A 27,061-nucleotide genomic window follows, 5' to 3' on the forward strand; every position below is an offset into this window, starting at 1 on the left:
GTTGAAGAGCTTGGTCATATTGTGCAGTGTTGACTCCAAATAACAGGATGTCATCCCTGTAGTTGAAACAGTTATTCACGTGACAAATTACCCTCTGCAAGCTCTCCTGGAATATTTTAGCTGCCGAGCAGTGCCAAAACTGAGTCTCTTGTGTCTGAAGAGCCCACATGGTGTGGGAAAGGTGGTGATGTATCGGGATTGTTTATTTATTCTGATCTGATGATTCCCCTTATTTAGGTCAAGTTTCAAGAATACTTTAGCCTCATTTAGTAGGCTGATCATGTAATCTACATGCATTCTGGGGTGTCTTTCGCGCCCATTGGCCTTGTTTAATTGCTGCATGTCCGCACATATGCGTATCTTGTCCGGGGATCATCTCTTTGGAACGGCCACTATGGGGGACACCCACGGAATTGGACAGTCGGACGACTCTATTATGCCCTAACTCATTAGGAATTGTATCTTTTTCCTCAAGCGATTGCAGATGATTCAGTATTCTCCTCGTGTGCTGGGCCACAGGCTATATGGATTCAATGATGTGAAGTTTCACAATGTCTCCTTTGAGGCATCTGATGCCTTCAAACAGAGTTGTGAATGCTTGTGTGACTGACAGTCCGTGTTGCTTGGTATAGGTCACTGCCGCAATCTCCATCTCGAGGGCAGTGGGGCGGCCCAGTATGTTGCTCCCAGGAACTTCCCGTTGCAGTACATGAAATTCGGCTTGTGCACATTTTTCTTTTTAACGTATTGTTGTGAAGACCTCTGTGTGGTTCTGCACTGGCCCTCTTGCTGCCCACTGAAAGACCTTCAAGTCAGACGGTCTTAACTGTGGAGATGTCATCCAGCGATATTCTGACACACACGTGTTTAGGGTGGCACCTGTGTTGATGAGAAATGTGCCTGTTGATCTCCTGGTGATGTCGCCCTCAGAGGAAGTCGTTGCTCCGTTCATCAAGTAAGCATAATCATGTTGGGTGATCCCCATAGAGGGTGACGGAGACCTTCCTGTCACTTGCCTGACATGTCTTACGAGGTCCCTCCTTGCACCAGCATCTTTCCTTGTACCAGTGCCACACATGCCAGGCTCCTGTTGGGAGGGTGTGGAGTGGTATCCCTGTGACCGCCCAGGTGGAAAGTTGCAGACGACCGCCAGATGATTCTCTCTGCCGCACTTGGCACAAGTTTGCCCAAAGGCGGGACATTTCACGCCTTGCTGATGAGGCATTGGGAGGCCACATCGATAGCATCTCCCTGATGAAGCGGGCCTTCTGGACTCATTTCCACTTGTAGGGCTGCCTTCAGTCGCTGGCGAGACCTGATATATCTGTTCCTTTCCAGGGGTCTCGGTAGTTTCAATTTGCGAGGCTTGCGTGTCTGTTCAGGACTCCGTCCTGGCCATTTGTAGTATGGTGGCTCGAGGGAGTGACTTCTTTCTAAATGATAACAACATCCATCACCTATGATCCTGAGTCTAAGGCCTCCTCATTCGTGAATTTGTGGAAGTCACATTGTGCCACCAGTTTACGAAGGTGGATTGCAAAGGCATCCATGGATGTACCTACTATCTGGCACGCCATATTAAATGTGTGTCTCTCATGATCAATGTTGCACTCTGGGTCAAAATATGTTCTAAGCGCTTCTTTTAGGCCTGCGTACGTCTTGGTCCTTTACCTCATCTCCAACCAGATTCACCAGCAGCCACCTGGCGAACTTGTCAGGTGCGGTTTCATCATGTGCATGCAGATAGTTTTCAAATCTCCTAATCCATCTCTCCCATTGTGGTCTCAGGGCTTTCTGGTCGCCCATATAAAACGGCCCGAGCCGTTGAAAGGCTGCTGCGCTGCATGCATCTTCACCAACTGGCTCACTTTCTGACATCTCGGTAGTTGGGTGACTTAAGCTGCACCTCACAACCTTGTTTTGTACTGTGTGTCGCAGTAGGGGCCTTCTTCATCAAAGAGGAGATCCCATCCTCGTCGCCATTGTCTAGTTTTTCTTTGATTCTCTATGAGTGCCCCCTGCTGAGGGAAGGTCTGTGCGTGCCCACACATGCAGCACCAAACATTTAATAATTACAGGAGCCACATATTATCTGGACTGCCGTAATTCACGGCTGCAACAAACTGCCTGCTGCGCATGATCCTGAATACACATGCGCGCACATCGTGGATTCCTTTTGGTCCATGTGCTTCATGACGGAGCACCATGGCTCTGTCACTGTGTCCTTTCCAGGCCACGCATGCCCCTTCTGTGACTGTTTCTTAATCTAAAAGTCAAATCTTTGCTGAAAAATATTTTAATGATACCAATAACAGGTCTGGAAATGCAGCAGGTTACATTTAGTCATGGGGTCACCATACTCGGAGTGATTCTTATTTAGGTGGGAGTTTGGGCGAAAGTAAGACGTCCTTTGCTTTTCCTCAAACAGAAAGTGCCTTATAAAAAATGAAAAACATGCAGAGTACGGGGGTTTCGGTTCATTGGAGGCCCTGGTACAGCTTTCAGCCTTCCACCATTTTGCGTTTGAGGTAACACCTTTGAACCGAAATACATTACAAATAGCAGGTCGGGCCATTCCGAGACCGTGTGCTTGGTGCTTACCGATGGGCAGTGGAATGCGGAAGAGACACAAACGACAAACCAGTTCGTTTTTGGCAAAATAGGCAGATTAAGTAAATGGAGGAAAACGTTGTAACACATTAATGCTATAAAAAACATATCGTCGTTCTCGAGGGCAATACTTTTATAATACACAGTCAACAAGGTTGACACTAGACACTACCCAGTCCCCAACAGAGGCTAAGTTTTCAACGCCTGATGTCACGCCACGTTCTAACACGAAGGGACGTGGCGACGTTTGAGGGCGCGTGACGTCCCTGTTGCCGCAGTAACGCTCCACCCCCGCGCCGAGCTGACCAGGAAGCGCTGGTAACCTTCAGTGAGGAGCGGGGGGAGCCGTGGGTAGAGGGAGCTAAGTGATCAGGTGCTGGAATACCAGGGGCAGACAGGTCAGAGAGGAAAGACAGCCCCGAGATAAGGCGGAGAAAACAAGGGCACGGAAGAGTGAGCTACCTAGATACCCAGAGGCGGCAGGGAGTAGTTAGAAGGCTTGGGACCAGTCAACCCGGGGACCTTCGTTCTGAAGCCGGGGCATAGCAAAAAACAGGAACTGAGAGGAGCTGAGTTAAACAGGAAAAGAGGAGTGCGACCAGGGTTCTGGAGATCAAGCGAGTACAGGGAGCTGGAGGCGGTAGGGGAACCAAAGCCACTAAGGCACCCCGCAGTCACGGTAGGCGCAGGTAGAGGTGTCTTTTTAGGGTGTCACGCTGCTCGAGGAAGTGGCCGGTATCGTGCAGACCGTGTAATAAGGGGACCAAGAAGACCGGTCGCGTCGCTGTCCAACAGGCGGAGTCACTATGGTGCTCATCAAAGAGTTGTGAGTATCAGAGGCGTGGGTGCAAGAAAGATGGGGACCGCTCTCCTTTTTTTTCTTCTTCTTCTTCTTTGTTTCCTTCTCTGTGGCATGAGTCAGTGCTCGGTTGTCAGTACCCGGGGTATTGAGGGCATACACCTGTGCTCGTTGTGTGTTTGGCAATGCGTTCTTTTTGTAGCTGGTTGTCGTCTTGTCGTAAGATGAATGAATGACTGGCTCGAAGTGATCCTCTGCAACTAAATCGCATTCTGGGTCTTGCTGTTTGGAACGGTGTGGCTGTTGTCAAATTACAGTTAAAGGGCTGGCTCGGTATATGCGTCTGAAGTTGCTTTCCATTTAGAGTTGGTCGATATGACCTGTTTTGTACTGTTGTTTAGGTATAGTAAAACGATGTCGTGCAATTGTCATTTACCTGAACTGTTGCGTTGCTAGTTGTGGGGCTGGTGCTGTGGTCCTTTTAAAGTCGAGGGTATACGTTGTGTGGTAATTCTGTAGCTGATGGGGTTTGGTACTGTGGTCATGTTCTGTGGGTATATTAATGGTCACTAGGTTCATATGTGGCCAATATAATTTTTATGATAAGGTTCTGTAGTCTATAGGTAGTTGATTGGTTTTGCACTTTAGTGAGTGGAATATTAGTAAATGAGGGATTTTCTGCTTTGGCGCCGGTGTATGAGTTGTGACTCGAGCTTTTGATCTGGTTCTATGCTGTGGGTATTGAGCTTGGTGTTGAATTAAACTGATCTGGTACTATGGGCAAGGTAATGCCGATGGGTCTGATGCCATGGTCATTGATTTGAGGGGCCTTTGCTGCTCTCTGTCTTGAGCAATAGGTGTTTGATTTTGTACTAAGGGTAAGGCAATGCCGATAGGTCTGATGCCATGGTCATTGACTTTATGGTCATCTGCTGCTCTTTGTCTTAACAATTGGTGCTTGATCTGGTACTATATGTAAGGAAATGGGCTCTATAAATTTTAATAAAATGCTAATGGGTCTGATGCCATGGTCCATGACCTGACGGGCCTCTGCTGCTCTTTGTCTTGAGCAAGTGAAAGGTGTGGTTCTGTGATCACCTTATTGGGTTTTTCTGGCCTTTGGGTGTAGCTGAATGGGTCGATGGGTCGATGCTCTGATCTGTTTTGCTGGCAGGTCTAGTACTTTGGTCCAGCACAGCTGGCTGAAGAGATTTCATGAATTGGACAAGGCTGGTGCAATGGCAAGCGTTTAGACCCTTTTTCATAACCTTAAAATCTTTTCACATGCAGGAATGTGGAGATGATGCCCTTCAGAAGCGTTTCAAGGAGTCTCTGGGCATATCGTACATCCAAACACCTCAGACAAGGATTCAAGCATAAGTTATGTCCAGGGACCTCATCCTTTTCACCCACCATGTGACTGATTCTCCCTAATTTGGGTATTTGTGTCAAGAGTGCTCGTTTTCATGGGGTCTCTTATAAAGCATGCCCGGTCCATCCTATTTCTTGCTATTCGTTATAGGTGTGTGACTTCTTTGGATTACCAGAATTTAAATTGCTGTTCTTTCTCAAATCCTTCTGACTCGTGCACTCTGGTGTAAAGAGTGTTCACTCTCCCTGGTGGTCCATGGTATGAGGATTCCTCAGTCTCTCCTGTGATCTCTGGTTCAAAATTGCTTTCTTGTTGGCAATCTCATGTAAAGGCCATTCAGGTTTGCTTGCAAGATCTGGGATCAAGATCTCTGTGGGATCTCTCGGTATAAAGTTTGGTTTGGCACTGGGCATATGAAGTGCAGTCATTTTCTTGCTCTGGGGTAGTATTGTCGGGTCTTTGCTTGCATCTCTGTGTAACAGGTTCACCTGGTAGGCTTTTTCCCGTCCAAGGTTGTGCTTCTTTTCCCACATTTAAAACCGTTAAACTTACCAAAATATGACTTGCTAACAAGTCTCCATTTCAGAGTACAGGAGACTGGATCTGACTGGTAAGCGCCGGAGTATAGTCAAAGGGACCATGTTAAGTGGAGGGACCATGTTAAGTGGAGGCTAAATAGCTGTTGTTTAAGAAGAAGGGTGGAGTCGTGGCGCGTTGTGTTGGATGATTTTATTGTTGCAGAAAGAGTTGTGCTGAAATGAGTGACATGAGGCTTCTGGAGTTGGTGTAGTTTCAAAGAGAACTTATTTATTACACACCCAAACCCTCGGGTATCACGGAGTAGTTAGACATCTTTGGCATTGAAATTAGGAATATTCACTTACATAATTGCAGATAGACAAAGTTACAGGTAGACACGTTACAGATGGCATTGTTCATATAGGTAGACGTTTTATTAGCGAGGCATTTGTATGTGACACATAATGTTTTGAATATAACTCTGGCCTTAATGGGGAGCCAATGTGTCTCCCTCCTGATATCGGATATGTGATCAGATTTTTTTTATTCTTAGGGTGGCCCTTAATGCTTTGTTCTGCATAAGTTGTAGTTTGCTAATGTTGGTGTTGGAAGTTCCTAGTAATAGAGCGTTGCAGTAATCTAGCTTTGATGGTATCGGAGCTCTGGCCAGAGTAATACAGTTTGTGGGTGTGAAGAACTGTGATAAAACCTACAGAGCCAGGTAGGAGTAATTAAGCTCTTTATTGTGTGGACCCCAAGTCGGAGCTACCGCCACCAAAGGACCCAGAAATAACTGCTTGATGTGGAATGTTGATGCCTGAAGGGCCATCAACATTCCCCACGCGCATGGACACATTGCCACATATCCTCTTCCCTTACATAACAAAAGTAAACATTAACAGCAATGCAAGATGAACAGGAATTAAATTAATAAAGAACAAGATAACAATAGCAAATAACATACTTTGCAAACATAAAGCACATTGTATCAAAATAACATGTTTGTGCAACATACCTTCACACCTCAACAACAGTATGTCACCATTACAAATTCGTGCAAAAGCCATGAAACTGCGCTTGCAATTCCTAACAGATGTAGTCTCTAAATTTTATGGGCGGCCCACACCGCCTAGGGACACGCCCCACTTCAGCTTGCTGAGGGAGTACAATCTGGCTCTCCTCATTCAATCCTATACCTGAGGAGCAAGCAACATCCACTTCATGTCCACACACCCTTCCTTGGTAGCCAACTGGATCAAAATCCAGAGCAACATCCTGAGACTCCACATTCAAATCTGTACCTGAAACACCAGCACACTTGCCATCCTCCACCACCACACGTCTCTTACTCCAAACAGAGCCATCCTCCAACTGCACATGGCCCTTTCCCCCGTCTTCACCACTCTCCTCGTGGGCAAAAACTTGCTGTTGCCCTTGTGAACAAACCTTGGATTTCTAATGTACACAGAATCCCCAAGTTTAACCTGTAATTCTTTCCTGGACTTCTGAGAAGAAACCATAGCTTCCTGGCGTGCCAAAATACTGCGATGAATCCCATCCAGATCCTCCTTACATGGACCACCACCACCCAAAGCCAAGGTTCTCAATAAGGTTCCTGCCTTCCTACCCCTCATAAGTTCAAAGGGAGATCTCCCCGTGGCCACCGCAGGAATCCTGCGAGACGCAGCCAAATACTGTGTCAAAACCTCCTGCCAATCCAACCCGTTGGCCAAAGCCAATTGTATGGCAGACTTAATGGTACCATTCGCCCTCTCAACCAGACCATTGGCACATGGATTGTATAAAGCAGTCCGATGGTGGGAGATGGCATGCTGATCCAGAAACTCTCTCATAGCCCTGGATGTGAACTGCACACCATTATCTGTCACCAAACTGGCCGGTAACCCTTCTCGGTCAAACACTTTCCTCAAAAAAGCAATAACTGAATCAGTGGTGACATTTCCACACGCAGCCACCTCAATCCACCTAGACGTATAGTCCACCAACAAATATCTACACTCAGGCTGAAGACACTCAAAAGGACCCATAATGTCCAAAGCCAATTTAGTCCAGACCTGTTTTGGAACATCTACAGGATGTATAGGTTGAGGATGCAATACCTTACTTTTATCACTGATGGAACAAGCCTGACAATCCCTCACCACTTGTTCTACATCCTTGTCCATAGACGGCCACCAGTAATCTTCAATAAGTCTCCTCTTGGTCAGAGAACGACCCAAATGTCCAGCATGCGCCAATTCCACAATTTTAGCCCTGAGACATACTGGGGGTATTAACTTGACACCTCGGGAAACACCCCAAGGACCCACAGCCAACTCATGCAATACCTGGGAATAGCCCTTTCCCTCAGGTTTATCCTTAACAGCCTGCCAGACTTTTACGAGACCTTCCCTGATCCACTTTAATTCCACATCAGCCTCAGACTCAACATCCCACAACGACTTCTCCACAGCAGAAGCAACATACGCAACTTGACACTCTTGCAAATCCTCCTCTTTCTCCAATCCTCCCTGATTCTGACTGTCTCCCTCCACCGCAGGCAAACGGGACAAACAGTCTGCCACTACATTAAACTTTCCTGGAACATATTGCAGGGCAAAATTGTAATCCTGTAACTCAACCGACCACCTCGCAATCCTCGGTGATACCGCCACCACACCTTTGGTAGAAAACACCTGCATCAACGGTTTGTGGTCCGTCCTGATTATGCATGGCATACCCCAAAGAAATGTCCTGAAATGCTTAGAAGCCCACAACACCGCCAAGGCCTCCCTTTCAATTACCGAATATCTGCTCTCCACATCTCTGAGTCCTTGAAGCAAACGCCACCGGCTTCCATTCACCATCCAACCATTGTTCCAGCACCGCACCCAAACCCACATCACTTGCATCCACAGTAAGTACAGTCCTGTTTTTGGGATCAAATGATTTCAGGCACGGAGCATTTTCCACATCTCTCTTAACCAGTTCAAATTCTGCCCCACACTCCTCAGATCACACAAATCTGGCTGACTTCTTCATAAGGGCCCTCATGGCCACTGTTTCTTCCGCATAGTTGGATATGAATTTAACATAATACTCTGCAAGGCCAAGGAAAGCCCTCAGCTGGTCTTTATTGGATGGAACAGGTGTGTCTCTTAAAACTTGTACCAACTCAGCCTTGGGGCTCACACCCTCCGAAGTTAGTGTATGACCCAAATAGGTAACCTTCTCCACTCCCACTTGACATTTGGCCAGTTTCACAGTCAGACCTCTCTCTTTAAGAATCTGCATCACCTTCCTGACCCTGACATGTTCCTCCCTGCTACTACCCCACACCAAGATGTCGTCCTGAAAATAACTTACTCCGGGCAATCCGCCAAACATCTGCTGCATCAACCGTTGGAATGCTGCAGATGCCGAAGCAAGGCCTAATGGCATGCGACAAAAGCGGTATGCCCCAAAAGGAGTCACAAATGATGTGAGAGGCCTAGAGTCAATGTGCAGGTCAATTTGATGGTAAGCGGTTGACAAGTCGAACGTTGAATAATACTTCGCATCCCCCAATGTCAACAACAATTCGTTAATGTTCGGCAAGGGGTGCCGATCCACCCAAATGCTAGAATTCAACTCTCGAAGGTCTACACACATTCTGATACCTCCGTCTGCTTTCTTGACTAGGACCACGGGGAACAACCACTCTGACGATTCAATCGGTTCAATTATACCTGCCTTCTGTAGTTTGGTCAACTCAGCTTCCAATCCCTCCCTTGCTGACACCGGCACTCTCCTCACTTTGTGTACCTTAGGCACAGCACCCCTCTTTAACACAATGCGATGCGTAAAGCCTCTGAGCTTACCAGGAGTTTCCGAAAATACCTCTGGAAACTCGCCCATGAGCAATGCTGGCGTTGTGGTGCTATCAACAGCTCCCTCTACAATACTAATAACAGGGACCTCCTTACCAGGATGAATTTGCATTCCTAAAGCTGCCTGCTCATCCCAGCCCAACACACTGGTACCCTTGGATGCCACATACAGTTTACCCAGAGCTTGCCTACCATTGAATGAGAAATTGGACCAACTGTAGCCCAGTACATCAATGGGGTTCTGTCCATAGGCACACGGCTTGATATCCGAAGCAAGCAAAGCTGAGATCTGCTTGCCCAATTCTCCATGATACACTTCTGGAGCCACCAAGGTGTAAGGTGACCCCGAATCCACCAGCATATCCACAGGATGATCATCAACCAACACCGGAACGCAGGGGCCTTGCGGACACTTCCATTCACATGCAAAATCACTCCCTGTTTGGGTCTACCCCCCGAGGCCCCTTCTTGCAACGCTGTAGAATCATCAGCACTTTACACATGCATGCATAATGGCCCACACGTCTACATTTCCTGCATTCAACATTGCTAGCAGGACACAACTTGGAATCGGCCGCATGGCTGGACCAACCACCATTTTTGCACCCATCCTTACCCTTAGACCACCTACCCCCTTCACCGTTTAGACTTATCAGCCATTTTCTTATTCCTTGGGATCACAGCATGAACAACATCCCTAGACCCATCCCTCTCAGTAACGATCTGTACACTTGTCTTGGAGGCCTCAATTGCCCTCGCGATCTCCAACACCTTGTCTAAGGTTGGGTCGCTCTCAATCCACAACCTTTCTCTGATTTTCTGATTAGAGGTTTTCATCATAATTTGGTCCCTGATGTATTCATCCACATTACCTGGAAACCCACAAGTGGCCATCAGTGCTCGTAACGCCGTAACATATGCATCTATGCTTTCCGTGGATCCTTGTGCCCTAGAAAAGAATTTATAACGCTCCAAAACAACATTAACCCTTTTACCAAAACGAATTTGCAACTTCCTCAGGACAGTCTCATATGTACTTATAACCACCTCTCCCTCACGGCCACCTGGAATCATCACATTCTCTCCAGGCACGTGACGGAAAACCCTCAACCCTTCAGTACCAATACAGTTAAGTAGTGCAGCCTCCTTCTCATCATCAGTGAATTTGGCACCGCCGGCGGCCCTCAAGTATACCTTGAAGGCATCCACCCACTGCTCCCATGGAGCAGTAGGTTCACCAGGGCTTGGTAGAAAAGCGGGAGGAGGCCTTGCAGCTGTATGCAACATGTCTAGTTGAGAGTACCACAGTTAACCTCAAATCACTTTGCAGACACCAGTAACGAAAAGCAGTGCTTCCCTAGTGAAATCCAAACAGGATCAGTCAACCCAGGCGGACGTTTCCAGAGGTAATGTCGCCTAATCTCAACACATCGAATATTCACTGCAGTACCCAAAGTCAACCAGGCTGGCACCCACAGAGCCAAAGTACAAGATACAATCCAGGATGTCACAGCAAGGACACAGAGGTTTGGGCAAGGAACTTACCGGTCCGCAATCGATTTGCAGCCAGGAGCCGCCAAGGGCCTGTCAACAGTGAATGTTGTAGCCCACGGCCGCCGTCAAGCACGAAGCCACGCCCCCGAATTCAGCAGCAGCTACATCCGCGTCTCCTCCAACCCAGACACGGACACCAAGACGCTGGCTCTGCCCCTTGATAGCAGCGCCGAATAGCGAAACGGAAAGAGGACAAGAGGCTGGACACGTTTCCGTGCTGTATCCTGGGCCACCCCCTCTCCGCAAGCTTGACTCCGATGCAGCCGCCAATTATCACAGCCCCGCAGCAACACCGGGGGCCTTCAGATCCGCAGGGCACCCCAATCCTGCGGACGTCGACCACACCAGCCGTTTCCCAGTGCGCGGAGCAGCTCCGATCCCTCTCGGCAGGCCGGACTCCAATCCAGCCGTCAAATGCCACCAGCAACACCATTCGATCGCTGCAAGACCGGTGACGGCTCCCCAGCCGCGGGATGGCGAGGCAGGGCGGAACAGCACATGTCCGCAGGGTGCAGGGCCGCCAACTGTCACAGCCCTGCGCCAGCACCAGGGGCCCTCAGATCCGCGGGCACCTCTAATCCAGCAGCTTGCCAACTACACTGGCTGTTTCTCGGTGTGCGGGGCAGCTCCGGTCTTATCGCACTCTTCCGATGCACTAGGCACATCCAAGGCTACCCAGCCGGAGGGATCGGGCCACAGTACGCCGTCCACGGGGCCGATGGCAGCGGGAAGAGGGAGACGCACGCGTGGAGCCGGGGGGAGTCCACACTTATCCTCGTTGCCACTGATAAAACCTACAGAGCCAGGTAGGAGTAATTAAGCTCTTTATTGTGTGGACCCCAAGTCGGAGCTACCGCCACCAAAGGACCCAGAAATAACTGCTTGATGTGGAATGTTGATGCCTGAAGGGCCATCAACATTCCACACGCGCATGGACACATTACAACAAACTGCCTGCTTAATGCAATTAATTTAGATGTGTATGAAGTGAGGACGAGAGTGCCGAGATGTGTTTAACCATAGTAAGGTTGGCATCTAGGTACTCATGTTTTGACTTGTTTAAGCACTGGAATCAACGTGCCATCAATGTTGATTGAGGTGTAATCTGAGTGAAGCATACCTATTTTGGTTTGGGAGCCCACAATGAGAATCTGTCTTCTCGTCGTTAAGGCAGAGGCTGTTCAGGGCAATCTAGTTTTGAATAATGGGATAGACTTTGTTGATGGTGAGTGTGTCCTGATCGTGATTCCCTGTGGTTGGTATGAGGGTCTGGGTGTCATCTGCAAAATTGGTGTAGATGACACCCATATCGTCTAATGCCGAGGCCAGAAGCTTCGTATATGCATTATATAGAGTTGGTGAAAGGCATGAACCTTGGGGTACCCCGATGGGGACTGCTATAGGGTCAGCAGCATCTTTGCCAATGGAGACTCTGGACGTGCGTTCGGAGAGAAAGGATTTAACCCAGAGAGTGGCATTTTTGGAGAAGCTGAAATTATTGGCTAGTGTAGTACATAATGTATCATGATCTACAAGGTCAAAAGCCGCAGAAAGATCTAATAGCAGTAGTATGCAGAGTTTACCAGAGTCTGTAATAGTATCCATCTGGATTTTGAAGTCGATGAGTGCCGTTTCTGTGCTATGGTTCGGCCAGAATCCAGATTGTCTGGCTCCCAGGAGCTGGTATTGTTTGGGGTGGGTTTGAATTTGTGATTATGCTATTTTATCTATGATTTTAAGTAAGAATGGGACAGTGGTTATTGGTCGGTAATTGGTAGGCACAGCATGGTCAAGGGTGTTTGAAGCGGTGTGACCCAGGCTTCTTTGATGCTGGCTGGGACATGTTAGTAATGAAGGAAGCATTGACAAAATTGGTGATAATAGGGGTGAGGGTAGATGCACGTGTTTTAACTAGGTGGGCTGTGAAGTTTTTCCCTTTGCAATTAGAAGCTTTCAACTTTGCGATAGTATTGTTCACTAGTTCTTCGGTCACTGGCGTGAAGTGGAATAATGGAGTATTATGATCATTAGAGTTTGTAGGAGTGTTAAGTGGGGTGTTTTTTCAGCTAGTATTTTTCTTTTACTAACTATTTTCTTTTGCAACTGAACAATTTTGGAGGCTAATGCATCTTGAATGGTAGTGCACCATTCTCTGCTATTATTGGCTGGGGTGGTGGCTGGGATGGGGTTTTCCAACTCTCTGAGAATGGAGAACAATTATTTTGAATCGGAGGAAGCATTGCTAATGCAAATGTTATATGCATTTGCTTTATGAGTACCAATTGCTGCTTTGTAAGTTTTATTTGCAGTATTAAAGGCATTAGCAGAGTCTGTAGTGAGAGATTTGTTATGGATATGTTCAAGCAAGGGTTTGATTCGCCTTAGCGATACTAACTCGTCATTGAACCAGAAGGACTTTTTTTTTTTTATCAGCACGTTGCGTTTTAGTTGTGAGAGGAGCTAATGAATCAATCGTGGTGGGAAGGCATTTATGGTAGGTGTCTGCCAAAAAGCATGGATTATCGCTAGTGACCAGATTGGTTGCTAGGGCTTTACTTAGGATGGGGTTTAAGTTCTCAGCTGTTATCTTACGGAAGTTTCTCGTTTCATAGGTGTCCATTGTCTTGGTCTTCGTGGGGCATATTTCATTGCATGTGACAGTGAAGTTGACACTGTGATGGTCAGTCCAGACAAGGGGAATAATTGACTCAATAGCTAGAGTAGCGTTCAGTGAGAGTATCCAATCCAATGTTCTGCCCTTGATGTGGGTAGGGGCATTCACATGTTGTGTGAAATGCATCTCTTTGAGGGCCGAGTGAAGGGCTTCAGCTTTATGGTCTTGGCTATCATTAAAGCCTAGATTGAGGTCACCAAGTATAATACTTTTAGTACTTGGTTTAATAAATGGGGCTAGTAATAGAGGTATGTCTACATCAGGCTGGGCATTTGAATTCGGCGATCTGTAAATCACCACAAAGTTGATAGTCGTTTTGTGGTTAGTTGAGAGTTTAGCTAGTAGGATTTCGTAACCATCTGGGTTTTCGATGGGGCATGATCTTAATTGTAGGTTGGTTTTAGCTTTAATGGCTACACCACCTCCATGAGTGTTTGATCTATCAGTTCTAAGGATGGTATAGTCTGGTGGGATAGCAATGGCTAGCAGAGGTCCAGACGCTTGGTGGAGCCAGGACTCTGTGGCTATTCGTAGGTCCAATTGTTGATCAATGATGAGAGCGTGTATTTCAGTGGCGTGGGCTCCCAATGAATGGGCATTAATGAGGGTACCTTTTGAAGTTAACTGGAAACTCAATTTTAGGAGGTTTGGGGTGGTCGAAATCTGTGGGACTGGCAGATTATTTAATAAGTTATTCTTGTTTCTGGAAGAGCATTCTCATCAGCAGTAACCTCTGCAGGAAGCATTCATGAAGGCAAAAACGAGGGTAGGCAGGGTCTTTAGTAATATGAACCCTCTAGCAGGCTTTTCTTCGAGACTTTTGCAAGGAAAGGGGTAGACCTAGCCATTGTTCAGGATCTTGCAGGTAACAGGAAGACAATCTGGTAGTGGTTCATGGGACCTCCTAGATCAGGCCTCAGAATTGCACCCATCACTAGGCATGTTGAGTATTGACTGGGCGAGTGACCTTCTGTCCCGGTCAAGTAGCTTGAAACTTGGCATTTTATCCCTATCTCTATATGCACATTTATGTAGGAACAGATTGAGGAACTGGAATAAAAGATTGTGTGCGTCTGATTTCGATTTCATTTCAGCTGGCTAAAGCCCACTGGACAGTTGGGCATACTACTGAATAAAAAAAAAATGTGGGCGCAACCCAAAGTGTGTGATAGCATGACATAAATCTGCTTTTGCTTCTATTTAAGTGATAGGGTGATCTGGGGGCTGGGTGGTCTGGGGGCCTGTTATCTGCTATCTGCCTTTGTTGGTACAAGTCACGTTGGTTGCTTTATTGCAGAGTTGGGGCGCCCACGTCCTTGCACTATAGACTAATTCAGCTTTGCGCATTACGGAATTGCTGCCGCAAGTTAACGGTTAAGGATCCAAAGTGTCAGGGAAGTCTCTGCCAGACACTGCACCCATTGAATGATGTCTGCATCTGGGTTAAGGAGAGAAAGATCACACTTTGCATTGTTGGCTTATCTAAGCAGACGGCTTATGATTGTTTAATGATTCGTTTGTGTGATGGGCCCACCTGGTGACATGGCTGTGTGGACTTTTGTCAATTCGTTGGATGCCTTTTACTTAAACATGAATAGGTTGAAAGCCACTGTGTTTTTACATCGTAATAGCTATGCATTCTCGTATGTGGCAGGGCAGTCCTTTTGTTCCCATCATTGAATGCTCCTGGGCTTAAAGCCCTTTGCATTTGCTTTGGGTACTGTGAGCACATGTTGGTATGTTTTGTCCCAGAAGATCGGCGTTATGATTTGTAGTTTCCTGTTTACATGGATGATTTTAGCAAAACATAAAAAACACCCCAAGCCCAGCCAACGGACCCACCGGGCTGAGGCTGCCAACAGCACATCACTGCTCTTGCACTTTTCCAGCTTATTCCCACTAACCCACCCTCTCTCCTCCCCTTTTCAGAACCGCCGGAGCACCAGGGGACCACTTCGGTGGTGATAGTGCGCGGTACAAATGTCCTTTAACATTGTGCCCTATGTTGACACTTCATGTTTGGAGGCCATCGAGATGACACCACTAAGAGTTCAACCGTGGGTGTTTTAGGAAAGAGTGGGGTGTTCTGCATTGGTTCTTGGTATGGCATGAGGGCGGGTGCAGATCAATTGAAATGCCATCAATAGACTTCGACAGGTGTCCTATTGGTGTGACAAACGAGTTGAAGGTCACTAGGAAGGTGACATGGCTTAGCCGGCAGCTTTCCATGAGTCTTGATTTTCAGCACTGTCAAGTTTCCATTGTTATTGAATGTGTCACAGCTGTTTTGCAGTGAATATCTGCTGAACGTGCATGTCTGTGCACTGCATCTTGTGTTTTCTGAAGAGGGTGCCGAGTTTCAAGGAGCTGTTGTGTTACTTTAATGGAATGTGGCAGAAAGAGCCCTGTTATATTGCATAAGAAAAGATGGTCATGTCAGCGAATAGAAACTCAATGCCCTATTCCTCGGGACTGTCTCTTTTGAAGAAAAAAGTATCCATTCTGTTGGTAAATCTATCCTGGGCTCTATTCTACACCGTTCAAATTGCAAAAGTCACTGCGAACTTTATTATGGATTCAGTCCTACCCTGGTTATTTTTTGAGTTTAGGCTATTACTAAAACGGCACCTAGAACTATTTCATTTGAGTACAAGTAGGAGAGAGATGGCATTTGAGCAGTGGTGGAAATTGACTTTTTTACTGGGGGATCGCACCTAGAGCAGGGGTAAATGGGGAGGGGGTGTTCAGCGTGGGGCGAGTTGGGGTACGGGGGTGTTATTTTTGTTACCTCCCAAAACCTTTGCCTCCCAGCCCCTCAAATGATGTCAGAAAAGTGCAAAATGTGCACTCCTTTTTAACTCCAAAAAATGCACATATTTCTTATACATTACAAAATTCCCATTGGATTTCAGAGCACTCCTGTACAGACCCTCACGTGGTCTTGTGGAGGTCTAGCCTCTCAACCTAGCGACCATGGTTCAAATCTCGGCCCGACGTGAACGCATTGCAGCTTTCGAAAATAAATGTAAAGTGCACATGGATTCCCCAGGATGGGAGGCGTTTCTTGCTGGATCGCAGATCTGCAAAGATCTGTCCCAATGACCCCATATGAGAACGACATATTCGGAGGGATGCACAACTTGAGTGTTGTTTCATTATTTACCCACCCATTGACTGCCCAGGGCCATGCTAATTCCTATTGCCATTCCCACTCACTACCTTCTCCTCCCTGCCCCAAACACATCCATCTGGGATCTCTTTGAGCTCACGCTATCAAGCAGTATCCTCAAACTTTAGCTTTCCAGTGTTTGTTCTAAGCAGTCTGCTGAGAGCTAATGGCTTAATTACATATGCACAAGGCTACTGGTGTAATAAAAATGTCTTAACCAAGAGTGCCTTTAGCCACTTCATTTTATCTCTCTTCAATGCACTGAAATCCTGTTAAAAACAAGAAATGACAAAGCCAACAGTTTTGCTAGAGGTATTAGATGAGCATTTGCCAGGTACTGACATCATGTGCTTAGGTAATCGCTCCATTGTCCAGCTGTTCTGATATTATGGTTAGGCAGTATCTTTTTATCAGTGCCTAGCAAATGCCTACCTATAAGCCCAAACTGTTGGCTTTGATGTCTCACAGTTTGAAGTGTCCTGTATCCACAGCTCGCGAGTGTCAGGAAGCTGTAGCTTGGGTGGTGGCACAGCAGTGTTCAAAGGTCAATTGAAAATTGATGATTATAAACTATAGTCTGAGGGAGGCCTTCGCAGGCATGGAAACGCCACGGCACAGTTTCTTTTGAAGCAAGCATAGGCTAGGGTTTCACCTTTCAGAGAGGTATCTGAATGTAGGTTTCTGTTTACAAAGGTGCTGTGTTTGAGCTCGGGGAGGAAAAAGAAGCATACAGATATCTGTGCTTGGCAAGTGATTGCAGGGAGAGGGTAAACAAGGTTTTGCCACCCTTACTGCATACAAAGTTATTAAAAATCCAGTTCTTCTAGATTGATGGACCCACAGGGGCGACCCTCTGCTTTTGATAGAGAAGAGAGGAAAATAGATTGAGCTTTTCTGTAAGAAGGAGCACTGAATATCTTTTCTTCAGAATGTGAAGTTTAGTTTTCATGGTTTGTTTGCTTGCTCGGTAGGTGGAGTTAGATTAGCATCGGCTCCAAACAGATGCCTTGAATTTGTTAGGCCACGGCCAAGTCTGATTGCATGTGTCCTGGGCACATATGGACAAAAAGCAATGTACATACAGGACGATGCCCAGAGGAATTACCAGCTTTTATTAGTGATACAAAGCCTTCCATCCTTTACCTTTTTGCTGTTTGATAGCGAGTCCTCCTAAATGGTGTGAGTTTTGCTCAATGGGTCTCTTGCTCTCGCCTGAGAATCGGTCAGCACCCCACTGAAAGAGGCCATACAAAGCCGAAACATGTTTGAAGTTGATTCTGTTACTGTATAGAGGGCCATAGGCTAGCAGCTTGGAATAGACCACTCTCTTAGAGGTAAGGGCAATCTTTAATTTGCAGATGGTAACTCGCCTTTACAATACAATCGACCTGATTTTTATCACTTGAATGGAAAGTGTGCCCTGAAGTAGTGCCGATGGCGAAGATTTACTTATAGGGTTTCCCTTCATTGCTTAATGTATCAGGTATTTTTCAAACCCCAAAGAGTAATCTGGGGCGATTTTATTTTTTAATAAAAATAATCTGGATATTTATTGGGTTGTATTGCAAGCACATGTGTCGGTTCTGCTGGATTCTGTTATTTTCTCTCATCCAGGTCTCTTGACTGCACAAGAGCAGTCGCCTCAGATATATCTGCTGCACCAAGGATGGCTACGCCTCCGTTGGATATAATCTGCGGTCTGGTCCTTTTCCAATCTCAGTACATCGGTATAAAGTGCAGTCAGGTGTTTGTTTAAAATTCTTTCTACATCCAAAATCTTATATCTAAGGCCTCTGATTGGGTGGGGGAGCGTGGCGGGGAGTGTGCTCTTAAGGTGGTTGTAATGGAGGGGTGTGGGCCTGTCATTGTGAAATGCTTTTCAAGCATAAGCGTTACTTGCCAAACACTTCGGATTTTAAATTTGTCATGTTCATCTATCTGGTGTTAAGTCCGATTTTTAAAGAGAGCATTCTGACATTTATCTTCACAGCTTCTTGGCGCTGTCAAGGATGCTAGTAGATTTCATGCCTATGTGGCGGGGGGCATGCATCTGTAGGACCTTCACCACAGCTAGATCCGTAGCAGATAATCATCTGGTGGTTGGGGGCTTTCCTAGGTAAATGTGGAGGTCGGTCAATGCGGCTGTGCAGGCTTTGTGACGGATGCTGTTAGCCGCTGGTAATCGTGGACTTTCTTTGCCGTATTTATTTGAGTTGTGGTTTGTAATTCACCACATGGAGTGAATCCCTATCATTTTCTCAGCCATCCTAGGCTCAAGCACTTGCATAGTGCCTTTTCTGCTACAGTGTTGTGTGTTATTAACTCATATGGACTGAACAAGAGTTAGAAATAGTTTGGTTGTCTTTCTTCTCTGTGCCTTCTATAGAGATCTCCTTTGCCTTTGCTGCTTCATTTGATCCAATTAGTGACTAGTGCAGTGTGTTGTCTTCTGTTCGGTGACAATGATGAACATATTTCGGAGTCTATTTGTGTTTGGATGATGTACCACTTTTCTTTTTTTTTTTTTTCCCCATGCAGTTTTTATTAGCAATATTCAAAATGTACAACTTCCAAAACTTTCCCCCTTTCCCCTCGGAGCAGCTCTTGGAAGACTTTTTAGTATTGTACTAAGGCTGCTTTGACGAGATCTTGTCACTGCCATTTTGTTGGTGAGACCGTGGTTTCCGTGTCTTTTACAGGTCCTCGTCTTCATCGTTAGCGATTATTCCCAGGAGGGACATGGCTCTCGGGCACCATGCCCGGCACGCACCGTCTTCGATGTATCTCAGCAACGTTGCCCATTCCCTGTTGAATTTGGAGTGGTCCCCTTGTATCGAGTATGTTCGCCATTCCATGGCGAAAAGGGACCATAGCTTCGCAATCCATTCATGGTCTAGGGGGACTTGTGTAGATTTCCATTTGCGCACTAGGACCAGTGCTGCCGCCATAATCATGATGACCTAGAGCGGATTTCCCCTAAGGTCCCGTTTAACCCGATCATGGCTAGCCCCCTGTTCCCTCCACACTTAACTCCCAACACCTGCTCAATTGCTTTGTGGACAGTTTCCCAATAGTGGTTTAGGCAGTCCCACCATATATGGCTCCAGGTGCCTATTTGTCTGCACTTCCTCCAACATTGTTGTGACTCCTTCGGGTATATTTTGTGGAGTCTGACCGGGGTTAAGTGCCAGTGCACCATTAGCTTCATCCAGATCCCTCTAATTTGGAGTGATCTTGTCAATTTTGGTATTTGCCCCCATAGTTTTGTCCATTCAGTTGTGGCTATTGTAGATCTTATGTCCGCTTCCCATTTCCCCATATATGTTCTGGTCGGGGGAGCCTCCCCCTCTTTGACGAGTTTCTAAATGTTCGCTACCACTTTCTTCTCTCCTGCTTTGGTGTTTTGGTATTTCTCAAACAGCGTTGGGTCACGGGGCCCTGCGTGCTTCATGTCTGGTTGTGCCAGACAGGGCCTCAATTGGGCATATGCGATTCCCCTAGGCCAAAGTCTGCTTTGCATTCTTCAGCAGTGTTCATCTGGTTCCCAGTGAACATGTCCCTGACCCTGTGGCAGCCGCCTTGTTGCCACGTGTAGAACGCAGACGTCTTATGGCCGGGGGTGAATTGTAGGTTGCCAAAGAGTGGTGTATAGGGCGAGGGAAAGGAGGTAATGAGAGCTCTGTTAACCGCAGAGTCCCACGACTTTCCCACTGTTCCTACGATTAGGCTAGCGTACATTTGCGCTCATCTGTTCGGTCTTGGTTTCCACAGGATTTCTTCCAGTGGGGCCCCCGCCACCGCCCTGTCCGTAGGTCTCCATATTTTCCCTCTGTCATCTGTTTGCCAATCTCTAATGACCCTGGTTTGGGCAGCAATGTGGTATGCTCTGAAGTCTGGTGCCCTGAAGCCCCCCATCGCCACGGGGCATCTCATCACTTTTGCTGCCACTCTGTGGTTTATTGTTCAATCCAGAGGAATTTGTCTATTGCTTTATGGTAGTTTATAAATAAGCAGGGTGGGTATGTAGGACGGGAGGGACGTGAAGTGGTAGAGGGTTTGCGGTAGCACTCCCATTTTCAGGACGTTGATACGGCCCAGGCCCAACCATGATGTGGCCGGCGGGCCCCAGTCAATCAGTTTTGTTTTGCGTTTCTCTGGGGGGGCAGAGGGGGGTGTAGCAGGCTTGGTATAGACTGCTCACCGATTTGGTCAGTTTCACCCCTAGGTAGGTTATGGAGTTGTCCACCCATTTGTATTGGAAGGAGCTTTTAAGCTTTTGTTCTTGGAAGGCAGTGAGAGTAAGGTTGAGTATTTCTGACTTGTGTATATTCACTTTCAGACCTGCTACAGCGCCAAAGTGGTCAAGCCCCCTTTGCACTGCTCCCAGGGATGCGTCTGGTTGGGTCATTGTCGGGATCAAATCGTCTGCAAAGGCAGTGATTTTGTGTGGCCCCTCCAAAGGGTATTCCCGCTATGCTTTCGTTATCCCTTATGGCAGCAAGAAAGGGTTCCAGATGCAGGGCATACAGGTTGGGTGGCAATGGGCATCCCTGCTTTGTGCCCCTTTCTACTTTAACCGGGTCAGAGATGTGCCCATTTATCGCGAGCTGGAGGAGGGGATGCTGATAGTTAGCTCTGACTCTCGCTAGGAAGCGAGGTCCGAAGCCCATCTTAACCATGGTTGCAAAGAGGAATCCCCACTCAACCTGATCAAAGGCTTTCTTGGCATCAACGGCTAGGAGGAGAGCAGGGATTCCTCTCTTCTGGACCTTTTCAATTAGGTGGGCTATTGTTCTTATATTGTCTCCCGTCTGTCTTCCCTTGACAAAGCCTGATTGGACCGCATGGACACGTTTTGGGAGGACCATCTCGAGCCTGGTGGCTAGAATTTTAGTGTGGATCTTCGCGTCCACATTTATTAATGCAATGGGTCAATATGACCCGCACACGGTCGGGTCTTTTGCCTTTTTTGGGGATTAGTATCACCTTGGCCTCCTCCACATTTCGGTAGTGTGTTGGACTGTCCTATGTGGTTGAATAGGTTCGCAAGGTGAGGTATTAGTGCCCCTTTGTGAGTTTTATAAAACTCTGCTACATAACCATCAGGGCCCGGAGATTTGTTGATTGGTAGTGAGTTTATGGTGGCCCTAACCTCGTCCCTCGTAATTTCCCCTTCCAGAGTTTCCCTTTCTACCCTCATTAGGTGCTGTAGGTCAATTTCCCTCAGGTAAGCTTCCTGGCTTTCTCCGGGTGGGCCTTCTGAGCTATACAAGGTGGTGTAGAATTTCACGAATCCCCTTTCTATGTCTTCGGTTTTAGTGCTACAGCTTCCCCCCCTGCTGGTTGATTTTCAGGATTGTTCTGTCCCCCTCCTCTGTCCTGAACAGTTTGGCTAGGAGGCGGTCTGCTTTATTGGCTTTGACGTAAAACTTTTATTTAAGCCGCAGGAGATTATGCTCCGCCGCCCTGGTTTGTATGGTGTGCAATTGACCCCGTATTGCACTGCACTCTTTTTTTCATAGCGAGGGTCTGTTCCTTCTCAATGCTAGGGTCATTGGTGTGTGGTCGAAAAGGATGATAGCTCCCATCATTAAGTCAGTGGCTTTGCCCATCAGCGAGCGGGACAGCCATATATAGTTGATCCTGCAGTGCAACCTTTGGGAGTGAAATGTGTAACTCTCCCTGCATTAGCCTCCATGTGTCGACTAGGGCTAGTTCCTGTATCTTCCGTTTGAGCTCCCTGGAAGGTAGCACCGGAAATCCCTGGTACTTCGTGGACCTATCTTTGGTGGGGTCCCAGGCCAGGTTGAAATCCCCCGTCAAAATGACAGGCGATCTTGCGAACTTTCCTAGGGGAGTGAGCGCTTTGTATATTTGGCGTCTTGGCATGTGTTCCGAGCATAAAGCGCTGCGACCGTATAGGCCTCCCCCTTCCTTCTAGTGCGAGTGCCAAGTGTCTGCCTTGATTGTCTTACTCTATGCCCTTTACAGATAAGTCGAGCCCGTCTTTCAATGCTATAAGAACTCCCCACTTTTTACAGGTCTGTGTGTTCTGGAAGATTCTCTTATACCCCCAGATTTTAATCTTGTGGGTCTCCTGTGTCTGTATGTGGGTCTCTTGGATCGTGATTGTGTCGGTCCTCTCTTCTCAGGTATCTTTCTGTCTTTTTCCTCTTGAGTGGGGAATTAATGCCGTTAATATTTAGCGATAATACCCATAAGTGGTCTGGTCGAGCCATTTTCGGTTTGTTGGGTTATCCGGACTGGTGGTCCTGGGTGTCCCGGGGTAACTCCCTCTAATTCCCCCCCCCCCCCCGTTTTCATAGTGGGCCAGTCTCCTCTCCTGGATGCTTCATTCCACTTGTGCTGCCCCCCCCTCCTCCCTTTGCTGGGTGGGTCCAGCTGGCTCTCAGCCCCCCTTGCATTGTGGTCACGAGAGCTAGACCCTAATAAATGCTCAGCTTGCCCCCACGCGGGATTTCCCATTCTGAAGTGCTCCCTCCCGCGAGTATGTGGAATCATATCCACTCTTTATCTCTCTAGCATGTATTTAATCTCACTGCACTCCTTCCCCAGGGATGCCGTTGTTGCAGAGCTTGTGCCTTCAGTCTTGTGTCATTTACTCTGTTGCTCTGTTCGCCCCTGTTTGACGGGGTCTGTGTTGGGGGGCAAGGTTCCATGGAAGGGTTGTTACCCCCCTTTCTTCTTCTGGGCTCTATCCTCGTCCATTCCCATGCTCTTCGAGGGCTAGTTTAAGTGGAAATTGAGGGGCGCAGTAATTGCGTTTCCTCTTTGATCACCAGTATGGCTGCCCCTTGCTCGCATGTTACTTTGTGATGCTTCCCCTGCCAGATAAAATTCAGTGCGAATGGGTGCTGCCACCTGTATCGTATTTGTTGATCTTATAGGTGAGTCAGTGCTGGGGCCATGCGCCGTCTGCTGGTAAAGGTGGATATCTGCGTCGTTGTAAGTGATTTGGTTTGACTTCCTAGCCTTTCCAGAATTTTCTCTTTCAGGGCATAGCTGTGGAACACCACCAAGACATCTCTTGGTCTTGCCCCTGGTTCCTGGCGTTTCGGGCCCACCCAGTGAATTCTATCAAATCATCGGATGTCCTCATTCTGTTCTGCATTCAACAGGTCTCCGGAGATGGTTCTCATGGTTTGAGTCAACTCTTGGTCTTGGATGGTCTCCGGTAAACATTTCACCCGTATATTGGATCGCCTGGACCCGTTTTCCAAGTCCTCTGTGTTTTGGGCCCCCAGTGTGTCTGTGTCACTGGCCCAGATCTGCACTAGGGTTCCTTCCTGGGTTTTCTTTGCCACTTTGGGGGGCACTGGTGTGTCCTTGTTTCTGTTCCTTGACATCTTGGGGGGGTGGTCGCTGGGTGGGGTGCCCCGTCTGTGTCTGGTGTGTTCCCGGGTCGCGTCGCCCTGTAGGGTGTGGTGCTTGAAGGATGCCCCAATTTCGGTGTTCTCTAGTGACCTGCGTGGGGGCCCTCGTCTTGCTTATATGCGCGCTGTCTCCACTGTCCTCCTGAGGGGCAGTGGACCTCCCGGCCGGGGATTCTCCTCGGTCACCCTGATCAGGCGTGTGGGGGGCTGGCGTATAAGTGTTGAGGTGCCCCCTCCTTCTGTGTCGTAGTTGGGTCCCCCCCTGGTTGTCCCTCAGACTGTGAGGTGCAGTCCGGGACCGGATGGTATTGTGTGATGGAGCGACCCCTGCAGAGAGGCGGCTCCCAGTCCTGGGCTCAAGGCTTCAGGGTGCTAACGCAGTCAAGTGGGAGGACCACGGAGCCCTGCACGCAGCCGGCAGGCAGGAAGGGTTGGAGGGCCCCATCTGCTCTGGATTGGTGTGGCGTTCACCCGCCAAGGTGAGGTTGCCCCTTCCCAAACTCTGCCCGGGACCCGCTTCAGCACTTACTTGGTGTCCTGGTAGCCGTTTGGTGGGTTCTTCTGAGTCTTGCTTGGGTGAGCCGGCTTGTACCTGGTGATGGCGCCTGGTGCGGAGTCCCAGTTCTGTTTCTTTGGTTTTCTTGCTGAAGGGGTTTCCCTCCTTAGTTGTACGGTAGGGGGTGAAGGTTGAAGAGGGGAGGTTCCCTCTCTGCAGTCCTCGGAGCGAGAGTGGATCCCCTTGTTGGTCCCTATGAGGGGTAGCGAGTGGGGGGGGGGGCTGCCAGGCCACAGCCCGGTACTCCTGTCTGCCAGTGGAGGCTCGGCTGCGTAGAAGGGGTCGTTCCTGGATCCCGGATTCAGGGCGGCAGTGTTCTTTCCGCCAGGCCTCCCGCCATTCTTGGGAGACATTTTTGGGCTGGTTGTGGGTCCAGACAGGTTCCCGCCTGCAGTGCAAGTCCAGTTCAGGTGTCGCGCAGTTGCAGCAGCAGCTTGTGATGCCGGGTCAGCTACTGGATCCCTTAGGCCTGAGGAGAGGCTGGTCCGGGGAGAGTCCGCCGAGATTGCGGACTGGTTTTAGAAAGTGTAGAAGGTGGCCGTAGATCTCGCAGGGGACCCCCTCACCTCTTGCCAGTGTTGGAGTGCTGTTTTGCTGTGTTGCTGGATCCGCTTTATGGGGGCGTGGCCTGCGCTTGTCTGGGCCACGTTTCACGATACCCACTGTAGGCCTGGGCTCCGCTTCAGTCCTCCCTGGAGATTGTTGTCAGGGGAGGGGGTGGCAAGCAAGGGACGCTCAGCCTTCTGGCCCCATGCGCCAACCAGATAGGGTGTATGCTCGTCCCCCGCTGGCGCTGCAGGGGAGGGTTGGTGTCGGTGAGGCTGGGTCTGGACGTTGGCTCCACTGTTCTGCACTGCAGGGTTCCTCGCAGGGAAGTGATTCCTGGGGCGAAGGCCCGCCGAGGGTCGGCGTCTCCCTGCTTGTCCCCGTGCCTTTGCTGGGGGATGCTTGTTCGTGGTGCGGGGGTTGCAGCCCTCGCTCTGCCGCCCGCAATGCCTGGGTTATGTCGGATGGGGCTGTTTCCGCCCGATGGTGGTCTCCCCGCCTGGGTAGCTTCAGACTCGGCGTGAAGGCCTTGGTGCTCTGCAGGAGCTGCTTGTCATGTTGAAGGGGCCCCTGAGGGACCCTCGGATGTGGAAACAAGGCGCAATCACCACACATGAATAGATACGTCAGACGCGAGGTTCTGTTCCCAAAATCTAGGGTTTATTGCAATACAAAACAGTCCCAGTTGGTCAAGTGGTCCCACGCCCCGCGACGTGTGTGTAACAGACCTCGGGGGACGCAAGAGAAATGGCGAGACATAAATCAGTTACATATATACAAAAGGAGCATCTTACAATCAGCAATGACACAGTATGACACATTTGATGCCGCCCCCAATTCATTTCCCTTTGAATTAGAGGCGATGATTGACCAGTGTGACGAATATGACACCTTAGACCACCATATTTAGTAACCGTTTGCAATCTCCAATTTTACAGACCGCATTCTTTATTTGCGAGAACACAGCGTTTCTGTTTTTCATGGGCAAGCTGCGCGTAGGAGACTGGCACATACCAGGCCTCACTATCTCTTAGTTTCGATTCTCGCTCTAGAGGTCAGCCCGCTCTCCGGGGTCTCACTGGGCTAGGAAAGGGGGGGCCGTAAAGAAGAGCATAATTCAACTCTTTAAATGCTAGTTTCGGCCATTGCTATTCTTTCAGGAGACTCGCTGGCAAATAGCTTCCATCCCCAGTCTCGCAACACTCCCCAGAACCAGGAACTTATGTTTAATTCCCAACCGCCTTCAGGAGGGTGAAGGTCGGAGCTTAATACATGCAATTTTCTTATCGCTTCGAAAATCGTGGGGGAGGAGTCACTTACAAATACGCAATACGCTGATCCCGCGATTTTGCAAACACCGCCGCGATCAACTAAGATTATATCAAGGGCCATTCTATTTTGCAGTGACATTAATCTAATTCCTTTTTCCTCGAGAGTCATATCATATAATATGTCAGTTGTTCCATTTATTGTTTCTTCTAACATCCTAGACAGTCGTCTTATGTTATAAGAGTTTATCGCCTGGCCCCAAAATGGTACAAATGATTTCGCTATATCTTCTGCAATCAACCCGTCCCCACTTGTCCGGGAGGTCGTGACCTGGTCAGTTTGGCTATATCTGCTGTTTTTAAAAAGAATACCCCAGGAAATGGAAAACCTAAATAACAAGTTCCCCGCAATTTCTAGTTAACCAAGGATAGGCTTTTTCTCCACATATGGAATACACAGGATCTCCCACATATATTGGTTCCACTTCTTTATCAAGGAATGCTATATGTTTGCATCTAGTGAATGTCCCTACCTGAAAGGAGCCCTTTTTTTAAAAAACAAAGGAACAGAATGTGGATTATAATTCCCTGTATAGCAAGGGGGCTCCGCATCCTTTTTTCCTTCTGGGTTGTTATGGAATGTGATCACAGATGATTTATAGGGCACAGACAATCTATCCTGTGGCATTATTGCTGGTGTAATTGATCTATGGAATATGGAACAACCCGCT

At 48.1% G+C, this 27,061-nt stretch overlaps 1 protein-coding gene across 1 annotated transcript in view; it reads left to right on the top strand.

The window, feature by feature from the left end:
* The first annotated feature begins 2,960 nt into the window (after positions 1–2,960).
* The window catches only part of PITPNA (phosphatidylinositol transfer protein alpha), a 324,861-nt gene continuing 300,760 nt past the window's right edge, over positions 2,961–27,061 (top strand). The window contains exon 1 of the mRNA XM_069615411.1: positions 2,961–3,436. Within this exon, the coding sequence (XP_069471512.1) occupies positions 3,417–3,436 (20 nt within the window). The 5' untranslated portion in view covers positions 2,961–3,416. The remainder of the gene's footprint in view (positions 3,437–27,061) is intronic.

This window comes from Ambystoma mexicanum, chromosome 9 (genome assembly GCF_040938575.1).
Source record: "Ambystoma mexicanum isolate Mex_15411 chromosome 9, UKY_AmexF1_1, whole genome shotgun sequence".
Classification (NCBI taxonomy): domain Eukaryota; kingdom Metazoa; phylum Chordata; class Amphibia; order Caudata; family Ambystomatidae; genus Ambystoma; species Ambystoma mexicanum.